The sequence below is a fragment of the Phycodurus eques genome, chromosome 14 (genome assembly GCF_024500275.1).
Source record: "Phycodurus eques isolate BA_2022a chromosome 14, UOR_Pequ_1.1, whole genome shotgun sequence".
In the NCBI taxonomy this organism is placed as follows: domain Eukaryota; kingdom Metazoa; phylum Chordata; class Actinopteri; order Syngnathiformes; family Syngnathidae; genus Phycodurus; species Phycodurus eques.
Window position 1 is genome coordinate 19,817,535 of NC_084538.1, and position 13,899 is coordinate 19,831,433.

The 13,899-nt window shown below is 43.7% G+C and overlaps 1 protein-coding gene across 1 annotated transcript; it reads right to left on the reverse strand.

Annotated features, from left to right (window-relative positions):
- Nucleotides 1-1,331: 1,331 nt before the first annotated feature.
- Nucleotides 1,332-6,364, reverse strand: nfkbiab (nuclear factor of kappa light polypeptide gene enhancer in B-cells inhibitor, alpha b). Its single transcript, XM_061696776.1, has 6 exons — nt 5,817-6,364; nt 4,268-4,373; nt 3,967-4,177; nt 2,251-2,339; nt 1,877-2,137; nt 1,332-1,788 (listed from the first exon to the last, which is right to left on the reverse strand). Exons 1-6 carry the CDS (start codon nt 6,065-6,067, stop codon nt 1,753-1,755), a joined length of 954 nt encoding a protein of 317 aa, XP_061552760.1. The 5' UTR covers nt 6,068-6,364; the 3' UTR covers nt 1,332-1,752.
- Between the last annotated feature and the right edge of the window lie 7,535 nt (nt 6,365-13,899).

Genomic DNA, 13,899 nt, shown 5'->3' on the forward strand with positions numbered 1-13,899 from the left:
TCCCAAACGTTTATTGAATGTTGTTAAAAGAAAAGGTGATGTAACACAGTGGTAAACATGACCCTGTCCCAGCTTTTTTGGAACATGTTGCAGCCATAAAATTCTAAGTTAATGATTATTTGCTAAAAACAATCAAGTTGAAGAGTTTGAACATTAAATATCTTGTCTTTGTAGTGTATTCAATTAAATATAGGTTGAACATGATTTGCAAATCATTGGGTTTTCTCCAGGCACTCCGGTTTCCTGCCACATCCCAAAAACATGCATGGTAGGTTTTTTGACAACTCTAAATTGCCCGTAGGTGTGAATGTGAGTGCGAATGGTTGTTTTGTTTGTATGTGCCCTGCGATTGGCTGGCAACCAGTTCAGGGTGTACCCCGCCTCCTGCCCGAAGATAGCTGGGATAGGCTCCAGCACGCCCGCGACCCTAGTGAGGAGAAGCGGCTCAGAAAATGGATGGATGGATTCTGTTTTTATTTGTTTAACACAACATGCCAACTTCATTGGAATTGGGGTTGGAGTTGGTTTGGTATCAAACCCAGTTTCCACAACACTGATCCAAGAACTGTCAGGGACACCAGCAATAAAGAAAACAAACATTTTAGCAAGTTTGGCTTCATAACATGACTTGAAGATTGTCATCAATCCTAGTTATGATCATTACCAAAGCATCCCACAGGAAGTCAGCTATTTTGTGTTCTACGTTGGTCACGTGACATTCCACATCGCGGATTGCTCCATAACGGATTGATATTATTGGAAATGACTGCCAGTTTCATTTTCTTGAGCAAAAAAAAAAAAAATACATGAAGACAACTTGTTGGTGAAATGTGGACCATTTAGACCCCAGAGGTCCTTTAATTATACAGAACAGTATGCAGATACACTGTATTGCTACGAAGTGTGAAATCTCCATTTGAAAGGACTGTACAACACTTTGTTAAAGTGAAACTCTGAAACTCCCCTCCCTTATCTTGACTGAAACATCCTGTTCGGCAGCGATTCCCTTCTTTGGAACACGAGAGGACAGAATGTGATGAACAGCTGAGTGTTCTTGGGAATTTCCTGTTGGCCCACACACCCCAAAGCTTCCTGGTTGACGCAGCCTCATTCTGCACACAAAATTCCCCCATGCCGCCTGTCGATGTGTGGCAAGTTCCTCATTCCCAGTCAGCAGTCAGCCTTCCAGACAATATCTTATGTAATAATGAAGCATCGAAACTTACCTGTCGTTATTCAGATCAACAAAACCACCGACGGAATGTCATTTCCACTATTATTGCCGCTTTGATTGGGTTCTATTGTGATATTTCAATGTCGAACAAACAAAGTTTTCATTGTTAAATATGGGTGTTTAATTTAAATGGAGTGTCGCTGTCAAACATTTACAACCTGTTCTACTGTACAGAGTCACAGCTTCCATAGAAAATACATCTTTGTATACACAGCATTTACAATATCATACAAGAGAGCCGCTTTGTGTGGATGGATGAATTTGTGAATGATTGGTAGCAATAAGAAGCAAGCCGCATGCTCGCAAGGTGCGTTCCCGTTCGCTCCTGCGGCGCTGCTGGTTCAATCGGCTGCCAGTCCGTGTGATAAGCTCCTACAGCTGCCTGTTAGCGTCTCTGTTTGTGTCACAAGACCACCACCATGTCTGTACGGCTTCAGCCGCACTATGAGGCTAGTGGCGGACACGCCGAGGCCTTTTCTCCTAACTTCATCCTCTGGGTCACATTTCATCTCTTGCCGCTAGTGGCCGTTCCACTGGATGTCATCATAACCCACCTGAAAAACAGAACAGTGTTAAGGCATGGAGCTTGCCAAGCTTACCAGTTTTGACTGTCATGTGTCGGGGGACATTTCGAGCATGCACCTCCTCGTCTGACTCTCCGTCCTCCTCGTCCTCGCTGTCGTCCGATTCGCTGTCGGGGAGCTCCCTCAAGTCGGGATGGGTCAATGAATACAGTTCCTTTTTTATGTCGTCGTCGCCGCGACCGTAGGTGAGGTGGAAGGGGGTGTGGCCTCCAAAAGTCAGGAGATTGGGGTCCGCTCCTTTTTTCACCAACAATCTGACCAACGACAGGTTCTGCTGGTCAACGGCCAGGTGTAGCCCGCTGCGGCCATTGCGCTGCTCCTAGTAGACGGGAGGAAAACAGGAGTTTTTTCCCCCGATTTTAATTCATACACGAGTAAGGGAACGTTTCTATTACGCCCAAATAAAGCACGTTGTGCGTATCTGTTGTCTACCTTTGAGTTAACATCAGCTCCCAGATCCACAAGATTCTCCACCAGCGAGAGGAAACCGTGAACCGAGGCCAAGTGGAGGCAGTTCTGACCTGTTTAAGACATCAGAGAAGCAGCTTAACGTCGGACACCACGACAGACCTGTCGCTTTGGCAGACTGACAAGTCAAACGGAGACTCTGCCGTCCCGAGGGCAGGTCCAAATTACGTAAGTCGAAGTTGCCTGAAGCTTGTTCAGATCAACTTACATTCACGTTACTCGATGGTTTTTGCTGCGATACGAAGCCCGAAAGGTAATGGTATTCCGCTTGTTTGCGCAAACATTTCCTGCCTCCTCGCCATTGTTTGAGGCTAACACACCTTTCCTTAGGGCCATTCATTTTCATCATACACCGATACCTCGACTTAAGCGTTTCATTTGTTCTGTGACCACGTTTGTAACACAATTTACTCATATGTCGACTATACGGATGGGCGACTACCCATTACCGATACAGGCCTTATTTCATCGGATATCGCGCTCGTGAAGGCTGGCGATACCAGCCACCGATACTGAAGTACCTGGTGCTACGCTGCAAAGGTTCGGCAAATCATCAGAATCAGAATCATCTTTATTTTGCCACGTATGTCAAAAACACACAAGGAATTTGTCTCCGGTAGTCGGAGCCGCTCTAGTACGATAACAGATACTAGAATACTTTTGAGACCGAAAGACATTGAGAAAAACAGTCACTGAGCAATAAAAGGTTGCTAGTCATCTGGTAATGCCGCTACATTTTTTTTGTTGACAATTGTGCAAAAAGATGCAGTGCTCGCTAGCAATGAGAGCAGTTTGAATGACTAATAGAGCAATAGTCCGCTGCAATGATCATTGTGCAAAGGGCGCCGAGACTTCAAGAAATGTGTGCAGTTTAAAGTGACTAAGTAGTGCGATAATCTGGGACAATGTCGATTGTGCACACGATGCAGATACTACTCAGTCGATTGTGCAAATGGTGCAGATGCTACTCAGGCAAATGAGTGGCCAGTATGGGTCAACAACAGATATGCAAATACTGCAGTGTCTTATGGACTCAGACTGCAAAGAATGCTTTTCTGTGTGAATTGCATCCTTCGCCATCCATCCTCTCATATGCCCATTAAGACGCAATGTTTATAAGTATATATGTTTGTACGGTTTATAATAATGCTAAGAGGGCAATATTAGTGTGTTGCTACCAGAATTGATGCGTTTATTTGCTATCGCAATTTGGGTGGTCTGATGACTTTCTGCATTACAGTATTTTATGCATATAGAGAATATTATTACTCAGGGCATAAATACGTTTTTTTGGGGTTCCCCCCCTCCCGTTAGATGCAGTACAGACAACATACCTAGTTTACTCACCTGTGTGTATTATACAGAATGCTATACTCACCTGTGGCTTATTTTGTTTGTATTTGCATGCATCAATATTTTGTGTTACAGTTTCACACTGTGGTTGGGTAAAATGGCCAAAAACAAGTTCAACTGGATTTATTGAACTCTGTGTTTAACGGCCTGGGTAAGCTAGTCACTTGGTGAGACCAGAACAGTCGGTGTTGGCTCACAACACAAATTTAAAAAACGACTTCTAAGTTGGGGCATTCGCAAGTCAAGGGAACACTGTAGTTGAAAAGAAGTAAACAACAGCATATTAATAACAAAAAAAAAAAAAAGGCTGCTTTGATAAAAGCTTACCTTGGTAGTTGCACGCCGCCATCATTGTTTGCAGATGCTCAGGACGACAAAACTGGGTGAGGACGCTGAAGCACAGCAGGTTGCCGTGGCGACAGACGATATGGATGGGCATGTCCCCGCTGTCGTCCACCAATGTGGGATCGCAGCCATCGGCCAGGAGTCGCTGGCACACGTCCGACTGGTTTGTTATGACTGCTAAATGGAGAGGAGTCTAAAGTGGGATGCAGAGAGAGAAGTTAAAGGCCTATTTGATGCCTCTGTGGATGTGGGCTACATGAGGTAAACAAACTCCTTCGCGTACCTGTCGCTGGTCATTTTGGACATCGAGGAAGTCTGTGTTCTTGGATAGCTCGATCATTTTTCTGATGTAGTCCTTCGCTTCGTGGATAATAGCCAGGTGGAGTAGCCTAGAGTCAGACGAGGACAAGCTGCTTATCGTATGCACAGCCAAACATCTTTAAAACAAAACACTTCCATGTAATTGGAATACTGTCGATAGGAAAGTGGTGGGGAGGGGGAATCCTTCGTTACAGGTTATCATAGTTAAATAATGCTGAAAAGCGGTCGAGTAACATTTTTCAGGAAGTAATAGCAATGGACATTTGGACTCCAATACTAAACAGTACTAGATGTTGTAAAACATATCGTGATGTCGTAGAGGCAAAGTTCTTTAGACGTGCGATACAGTATGGTCAATTAAACTCGTTCAAGTCCCTTTCAAGTGTTTCCGGATGCACAGAGAGACAATAGCTCGGCTGCAACCACACATTCGAGTGAAACGACTTGCATCTAATGTTTCCCTCGGGGAATAGAAAGGTGACTTCGGAGCTTTTCCTTTTGTTCCTGTTCTTTCGCACCTCCATCCATTGTCTGCGCCGCTCCTCCTCACAAGGCTCGCTCGCGGGCGGCCCGGAGGCCATCCCAGCAATGTTCGGGCGAGAGGCGGGGTACACCCTGAACCGGTCGCCGGCCATTCGCGCTCACATTCACACACGTGGGCAAAAAAAATAATCAAAAACCCACGCAGGAACAGGGAGAGCATGTAAACACCACACATCGTGTTTGACTGGCTAACAGCACATCTAATCAGCAGTAATTATCCAATTTCGCTTAATTGGCCTGAAAGGTATTTTTTATTAAGCATAAATAATGTCTCTGTTAATCTATGCTAGAGACGTCTGGTGATAGGCAGACTAATAACGGAGCTTCCACTAGGCAGAAGCTAGCTAATTATCCAGTTTGTTGATTTATTTGTGTTGTTTGGTGGCGGTGTGCCGTGAGATTTTTGGTCCAAACAACAAGGGAGTAACGACTCGCTGGCGAATGTCTGCAATGTTCGAATGTGGCCCTTGACCCCCCCCTCCCCCGGTTAAACGTGATTGGTCGTTCGCCTGGGCGCTCGGTGAGGCGTTCACGGAACGGTGGCAACCTGGCTTTTGCTCAACGCGGCCTTGGTGTTAGTGGACGATGTGCTTTTTCCGCCGCCTTCGCGGTGACTTCGGGTGCTTTTCGACCACTTCTCGTTTCGACGGGAGCGCGCGCCGGTGGGGCTCGTTCGACGGCGGCGGCGCGCCCGGGACTTTCCCAGTCCGCCCCGCGGCCATAGTAGATTCCCGCTGATAATAGCCTTTTGTTTACGTCCGACGCCACCGCCGCAGCTAAAGCGGCCATTCCAAACCAAAAGCGTGGCGTTACTTTTAAGAGGAGACTAATGGGTCTCCGGCTGAATGAAGGCAAGTTAGGAAGCAAACCAAGCCCGCGGCAAGGGGGGTGGAATTACCTTGCGGACGAGGCGAGTTTAAGTTCGCTAAAAACGAGGCGACCGCCGCTTGTTTCGCCGTCCAACTTACGTGTCTCCGTCCTCGGTGACTTGCGTGTTCCATGGCGGCACCTCGCTAGCTGAAGCTGCGAGTTGTTTGCGCTGCGACGCCAGCCCGCAGTCGAGCTGCAGATGAAAGATGTCCTCCGCCACAGCCTGGTAGTCCTCCTCTTTCAGGGAGTCCACGCCGCTGTCGAGGCGCTCGTCCGTCGACGGCTTCCCTTCTTTGGGCTCCCGGCTGTAATCCATTTGGTTTGTTACAGTGGTCCTACGGAGGGCCATGGTTAGCGAGGATTGTGCGCTGGGTTGTTGTTGTTGTTGTTTTTTTTTTTTTTTTTTGCACGCGTCGATGGACTGTGTTAATGCCCCGTGTGCGCGCGTGTGGCTGCACTGGACTGCAGGGGGGCGGAGCTAAAGCCACTAGGTGGGGGATTTCCAGCAAACTGCCACTTAAAATAACGCCGGATTTACATTGCTGCCTGCAAGCGGGGATTTCGCGTGAGGTCCGTGCAACGCGTTGCCGAGATGTTTGCAACTGGAGCAAACACAGCCGTGTCGTAACTTGAGTTCATTTAGCGATTATCCTGTGGCACTTTGGCAGAGGAGGCAAAAGTACTGAAAAATTAAAAAAAAAAAAAAAAAAACACACAATAGAAGGACTGATCCAAGTCCTGTTCTTAAGTTAAAGTTAAAAAAAAAGTACAGACTTTTGAATATACTAAGGCCCAGAGGTGGGAACAGTCTCAAGTCGAGACATGCAAGTCCTCCACCTAAAGTTTCAAGTCCTTTATCCAACAAAATAAAATGTGTGGAGGTTGCATGATCACCCCCTCGCGCATCCCAAAAACATGCATGGAAGGGTCATTGAAGACTCGAAATTTTCCATAGTGAATGTGAATACGAACGCTTGCTTGTTTCTATGTGCCCTGCGATTGGCTGGCGACCGGTTCAGGGTGTGCCCCGCCTCTCGCCCGAAGATAGCCGGGATAGGCTCCAGCACGCCCGCGACACTTGTGCAGGATAAAGCGGTACACAAAATGGATGCATGGATGGATATTATTTACTGCATTTATATACAGTATTTAATAAATTTTAAAATGCATATTTATTGTTCAAAACCTTTATAAGAAGACTCGGGGGCTAGTGAGGCAATTTCAAGCAGAAATATAAATAGATTTCTGTTTAAACTTGGCATTTCTTATGAGTATCAAAAACATAAGACAGTAATTTCAAAAAAGAGGAACACAAGTTTCTCATCTTGTTGTAAAGGTACAATTGTATCCAACTGTGGTATCTCAGTCGGAACACTAGGGGGCACTATGTAAAAATAATACGTCAAAAAGGCGAAGAAAAAGGACACTAAGAAGAGGGTCAGTCATGTAGTAGTTTGTAGTTTCATATTGAATAGATGGCGGGAATGGGCTTCCATAAATCCTTGAGAACACGACACTGACTAAACCAGATTGTAATGAAAAGGAAGCCCAGACAGCACACGGCCAGCCCGCCGTGGAACGTTTTGCGTGATCACTCACGAAACTAGCTGAAAATGCTAACGAAAAAAAAAACACGTGACGTCAAGCTTAATAATTCCCACAATGCAATGTGGATTTTTCTCTTTTTTCTGGTTTGTTTTTGCTTTATTTAACTTCCTTATTGTTGTTAAACGCCGCTTTCGTTTCTGTGTATGTTAACTGTGGTTCTTGGAATGAACACCTTTATTTAGCTGTCACATTTATTGTTAATTTACGTTGTACTGATATTTTTTTTTTTTAAATGAAACCATCATTGTAGGTAGTCAGCGACAGAATGACCTTCAATCTATTGACAAAGCACTAAGAGAAATATATGAAGTTATAAAGTATTGCTTAAACAGGGCTTTGTCAAACTCGCAAGTCTTTTCAAGTGAAGCCGTGAGTCATTGCTGTTCAAGTCCAAGTGGAGTTGCAAAGTCTTCTAACATATTGTCAAGACGAGTCAAAAGTCATCCAATGAATGGCGCGAGCCTGAGTCACGTGACTTCGAGTCCACATCTCTGTTAAGACCCTCTAAAGCTGGGGTAACCGGCAGGTCGATCGCGGTCGACAGATAAGAGCTCCATGCTCATCGTCGCAAGTTAGTTTCAAAATCAAACTTGGGCCTCCTTTGAAGCCTCGTGCAGGCTGCACCTTCAAAAAAAAAAAAAAAAAAAATTTCAAAAATTTATTTAAAGATTTATTGTAGCGGTAGATCTCAGTTTACATTCTGTGGAGAAAAAAAAGCGATCTTGGGCTTGAAAAGGTTGGTGACCACTACATTAGACGGTAGAAGGTACAATAAACCTGTGTGCCCACCTGTTGCTATTCCTAAATGGAGACAGGATCATTTCTTTGATGGTGTGCCGTGAGATCATTGTAATGTAAAATGAGCGCATTGGCTCAATAAAGGTTGGGGAACACTGGTCTAGTGGTTAACACATCTGCCTCACAGTTCTGAGATCTGGGTACAACTATTACATCATTCATCGCGTTTGTTAGCAGACGACTCGACAGGTTCTTGTCAAGGCTGCGCGCGACTTAACCGCCTTTGAGCTCCGGTCTATGTTTTGAAAACAAACACAAGTGTTTTGCCAGCGGGAAAAACCCAGACTCGCTTTACCGCGTCGTTCAGTCACTGTGACCAGTTTGACAACACTTTTTAAGTATCAAGTCATTGGAGTGTTAATGAGTCTATTTGCATTTTGGGAGTCGAATACGTCATCATCGATCAGTCATTTCGAGTCACTTGAGCTCCCCGAAGTCGTACGATTGTGGAGCGGCGACGGCACAAAAAACCCCACAAAAAAACAAACGTGGCTAGAACGACGACATGCACTCGAGTCGCCAGGGATTTTCAAAGTGTAACTAACCTGCGTCATCCTCGCATCAGGTGGAGTGTTTACGAATAGGAAAAGCAAAAAAACAAACAAACAAACAAACAAAAAACATCCCCTCAATGATACTTGATGGTTTCACATTCTCTATCTCTGTTTTCATAGAGGAGGAAATTACCTGAACACCAGTTAGCAAATAACTCATAGGTTGTTGACACCTTACAGCAGTTTTACAAACAATTCTGCACTCCAAATAGATTTGTGCACATCTATTGGTGACGATTCAGATCTCAGGGTATTTGAAGAATGTTTATTTCTCATCTTAAATGCAAAAGGGTTGAACAAATGACCGTTATCCAGGTTTTCACTTGACATCTCGTGCTTCTAAAAGTTTCATAAATGTTTGAGGAGGAATTTGCATTGGACGAAATCTTCCTTGACCAAGCCACGGGGGGGGGGGGGGGGGGGGGGGGGGGGAAATGATCACCATCGTTCAAATCTCGCCATGAATGCATGTGATCTGCTTAGTGTGCGACAAAAATATACTGAACAGTGCGGATTGAATTTTCCATTGAGCGATCATAATCGATGGCGATTACAAATGTTCAGGGCGACGTGGAACTGGAGTCCACACCAGCGGATTTTGGAAGAGAGACAGGGTAGGCAGATTGCTGTTTGTAAATAGCGCACTGACCGGGAATTATGGACGTCTCGGATTACGGCGTGAAAGACAACAAAATGATCATAAATCATTTCTATTCTGAAAATGGAAATGCCAATAAAATTGTGATTCAGAACAGCCAAAAATGACAAATTGTTTCCATTTAATTTGGATTGGATGTGAAGTTTTCATCCACATAAACAATACACGTGTAAAACAGTTACACCCTTGTATGGGTGTGTTGGTGGCAATCCCGGGACCTTCTGGACGCGAGCTGATACACGTAACACAAAGGGTGTGACTCATCATGAAACAGCAAATGACATGAAGATATAGCGTTAAACCGTATCAGTTTTTCTGGATTTCTTGGGTAGGCTACTTCCAGCGTGAGCCTCTCTTTACGATGTTGATTTCTTTTGTCAGCTGGTTACTGGCCTGATTGTACAGGACTCTGTCACCACTTCAATACTTTATTAGCCTGGTGGAGTTGGCGAAGTTTGGCGGTGGACCACGGCTTGTTGTTATTGTATTGTATTCTTCTTGGTAAACACCCGTCTTCACAGAAGAAGTAGGATGTAACAGTGTCCGTACATTCATCCGAGCTGCCAGTTGAAGTTTCAAAGACACTCCGAATGCGTGCAGTCTAAACAGTCTTGAAGGGGCATCTTAGCTTCACTGGTCCACCTCATCACTGTTTTCACCACAGATTTATTTAGATTTACATTTAAGTCTGTGCCTGTATGTTGGTATTAAGTGAATTAAACAGTGATATTTTTCTTTGAAACCAATTGAAAGTTTCCTTGGCAGTATCTTTTGGATCATTAGCCTGCAGAAATGTCCACCCTCGTTTAATGTTCATAAACCTCGTAGATGGCAGCAGATTTTGGTCAACAATATCTCGGTACATTTGCCCAGTCGTCTTTCCTTCAATAATGTGAAGTTTACCAGTACCATTTGCTGAAAAGCAGCCCCACCCCATCATGTTCCCACCTATGTACTTCACTTTTGTTATGGTGTTTTTAGGGTGATGTGCAGTGACATTTCTCCTCCAAACGTGGTGTGCATTATGGCATCCAAAGAGTTCAAGTTTGTTCTCATCAGACCCGACTATATTCTCCCAGTATTTAATTGGCTCGTCCAAATGTTGTTCAGCAAACTTTCAATGAGCTTTGACGTGCCTTTTTTCTTTTTCTTTCCAGCAATGGGTTCTTGCGTGGTGAGCGTGCATACTCCATGGCGGCGGAGTACATTTCTCACTGTTGTCCTTGTGACAACAGTACCTGCTAATTCCAGGTCTTTTTGAAGCTCTCCACAGGTGGTCCTTGGCTCTTGGAGAACTCTTCTGGTTATTCTTTGGACTCCTGACATATGCGCCTCCAACAGAACCCGTAGTTATGTTTTGCAACAATTAGTTTGCGATGGTCTTGAGACAGCGCTCTGCTCTTACCCATCATGAGATGTGTCTTGATTCACACCTTGGCAATGAGACCTTTTTGTAGGCCATCAATTAGGACTGAACCATCTGATTCAGATGATGAGGGGCTGCATTGCTGTTTAGGTGTTGTCTTGGCTTTCCATGCAATTTTTGCACCTCCCTTTCTTCATGTGTTCAATACTTTTTCACATTTTTTCCACAAAACTTAATTTCTGATCTTATTTGTTCTACTTTCTTTGTATGTATAGATTACTTGGGTTGTTCCCAACATCTGGTGGAATTTCCAGGTCAGTAGCACCTTTGGAAGTATATGCAGTGAGAAAAATAGTGACGTGTTAAATACGTATTTCAGCGGCTGCGTATATTAGACAACAATTATACAACAATGCACGTATCTTTATCGGATCTTTCGCTACAGTGATCACGCTTCACTAAATGCCAGTAGGGCATTTCATATTTTCTGTATAAATCCTTCAAATCTGGCGTTTGGAACTACTTTGGTTTGAGTGTTAAGTGTGTCGTAGAAAGCAGTGCAATGGTGTGTCGCAAGTCTCACACACACAACCAACATGACATCAACCCAATGAGAAAAGAAGTGAAAATAAGGAACATGCGTCCTCCAAACCTTAACACGATTGCGCAATGGGAGATGAAAAGCAACGTTCTTCTGTGTTTTACTGCCCTCTGGTGGCCAGGGGGCGCTCAGGTCCAGCTCACCCCTCCCCGTGGCCGACTTGCCGCTGTTCTCCACCACGCGACGTCTTGTGTCTCTTTGCCCTCTTGTGCTGCGCGCATTCGACAGAAGGTGTCAGTATTATTATGCGTGATATTAACGCAAAGCCAACACTGTAATTGAATATTTTCAAATAGCAAACAAACGTGTATATGATTTCAAAAAGGCAAAATTTAGATTACCTAAATTATTTCTATTTGCTAAGTGCAAGAATAATGAGAGAAGGATTTTTTTTTTTTTTTTTTTTTGGGGGGGGGGGGGGACAATTTTTCATGACTTCTGTCCAAGTCAGAAGTTTACATACGTTTCATTAGTATTTGGTACCATTGCCGTCAAACGTTTTGGACATCCATCCACAAACTTCTCACAATAGTCGGCAGGAATTTTGGCCCATTGCTCCACAGACTGATGTACCTGAGTCAAGTTTCTCGGCCACCTTGCTCTCGCACTTGCTTTTTCAAGTCTGCCCATAAAATTTCAGTCGGACTGAGATCGGGGCTTTGCGACGACCACTCCGAAGCATTGACTTTGTTGTCATCAAGCCACTCTTTTAAGCAGTTTGGCAGAATGCTTCGGGTCATAGTCGATTTGGAAGACCCATTTGCGCCTAAGCTTTAACGTCCTAACTGATGTCTTGAGATCTTTCTCCAGTATTTCCACATCATATTTTTTCCTCATGATGCCATCCATTTTGTGAAGTGCACCAGTCCCTACGGTGGAAAAACAACCCCACATGATGCTGCCACCTTTGCAAGCTTTCCTCTTCTTTCTCCAAAACGTAACGGTGCTCATCATGGCCAAACAGTACAATTTGAGCGCTCATCAGACCACAGGACATGTCTCAAAAAATTTAAGTCTTTGTCCCTGTGTGCATTTTCAACCGTGATCTGATTTTTTTACGTTTCTTTTGGTGGAATGGCTTCTTCCCGGCAGAGTGGCCTTTCAGCCCATGTCGGTACACTACTCGTTTCACTGTAGAGAGTGACACACTCTTACCGGCTTCAGCCAGCATTTTCACAAGGTCTTTTGCGTTTGTTCTTGGGTTGATGGATGCACATTTCGGACCAAAGCACGTTCATCTCCTGGACACAGAACCCGTCTCCTCCCTGAGCAGTATGATGGCTGGACATTCTCATGGAGTTTATACTTGCGTAGAATTGTTTAATCTGATGAACCTGCCACCTTCAGCCATCTGGAAATTGCACATCAAATGAACCAGACTTGTGCAAGTCCACAATTATCTTCCTGATATTTTGGCTGATTTTTATTCACTTTTCCCATGAAGTTACACAAAGAAGCCATGTGTTTCAGGTGTGACTTCAAACACATCCACAGGTGTGTCTCTAATTACCGTAATTTCTCGTGTATAATGCGCACCCAGGTATAATACGCACCCCCGAAGTTGACCTCAAAATTCTGGGAAACCCTTCTACCTATGTATAATGCATTTTTACAATGCATGATTTTGCTTCTACCCATATGATTAAAACATGAAATATTATCTGTATTTTGTTAGTTTTTGTCAAATAATTATTCTGTAGTTAAGCACTTTATTTGAACACGTGATCTTTGTTGAAATTTATTTGCTCTTATTTTGAAATTCACAGCCATACTCTTTAGTAAATGAGAAAACACACAGTTGTGCTCATCTGTTCGATTACCCCGGCATAATTTGTAATTTGTACAATTCTTTAAAGAAAACATGAAGGACTGGGCGAAACACATTTAATTTTATTTTAATGGGATTCAAATTAAACGGTCAAGCATTTCAGAAAAGCATTATCATTCAACAAAACCTAAACCAATAAGGAAATTAATGAGGGTTGTTGTTCATCAGTCATATTTATAACAAAACAAAACAAAATTTCACAAATTCTGCCACGGTATGTAACTTTATGAACACATATCCAGTCATACATACCCCTGTCATATTGGAATGAAAGTGTAGGCCACACCTTTTTTTATAATCATGAGGTGGCGGTGGCATTTTGGAATGAAAGTGTGCAGCTTTTTCATAACCACTAGATGGCGGCATACATTTATAAAATGTGAGTGTTTTTTTTCCCATTTGCCCCTGTACCCATGTATAATGTGCACTATTGACTTGACAATTTTTGGGGGGGAAACATTATACACGAGAAATTACGGTAACTCAAATAATGTCAATAAACCGGTCAGAAGCTTACAAAGCTTCATTACGTCTTCTTCTGGGTTTTCCAAAATTGTTTAAAGGCATTGTAATCTCACTGTCTGTAAATGTATGACTTTCAAGAATGTAATAAATAAAAAAATTAATACATCCTTCCCTCATTATTCTGGCATTTAGCAAATGGAAATAATGTTGGTTATCCGAATTGAACAAAAACAGGAGAGGTTTGGTCTGAGTTCATGTCAGAGCGTGTGACAAAAAAAAGTCTCTTTTTATATAGTGTATGTA

What these genes read in the sequence shown, in the direction of transcription:
- nfkbiab (XM_061696776.1), bottom strand. Translation starts at nt 6,067, where the DNA reads ATGGCCCTCCGTAGGACCACTGTAACAAACCAAATGGATTACAGCCGG. An exon ending in GTCACCGAGGACGGAGACAC is followed by an intron (nt 4,374 to 5,816) that starts GTAAGTTGGACG and finishes GTCTGACTCTAG; the next exon opens with GCTACTCCACCTGGCTATTA. An exon ending in GAGCTGATGTTAACTCAAAG is followed by an intron (nt 2,138 to 2,250) that starts GTAGACAACAGA and finishes CCCGTCTACTAG; the next exon opens with GAGCAGCGCAATGGCCGCAG.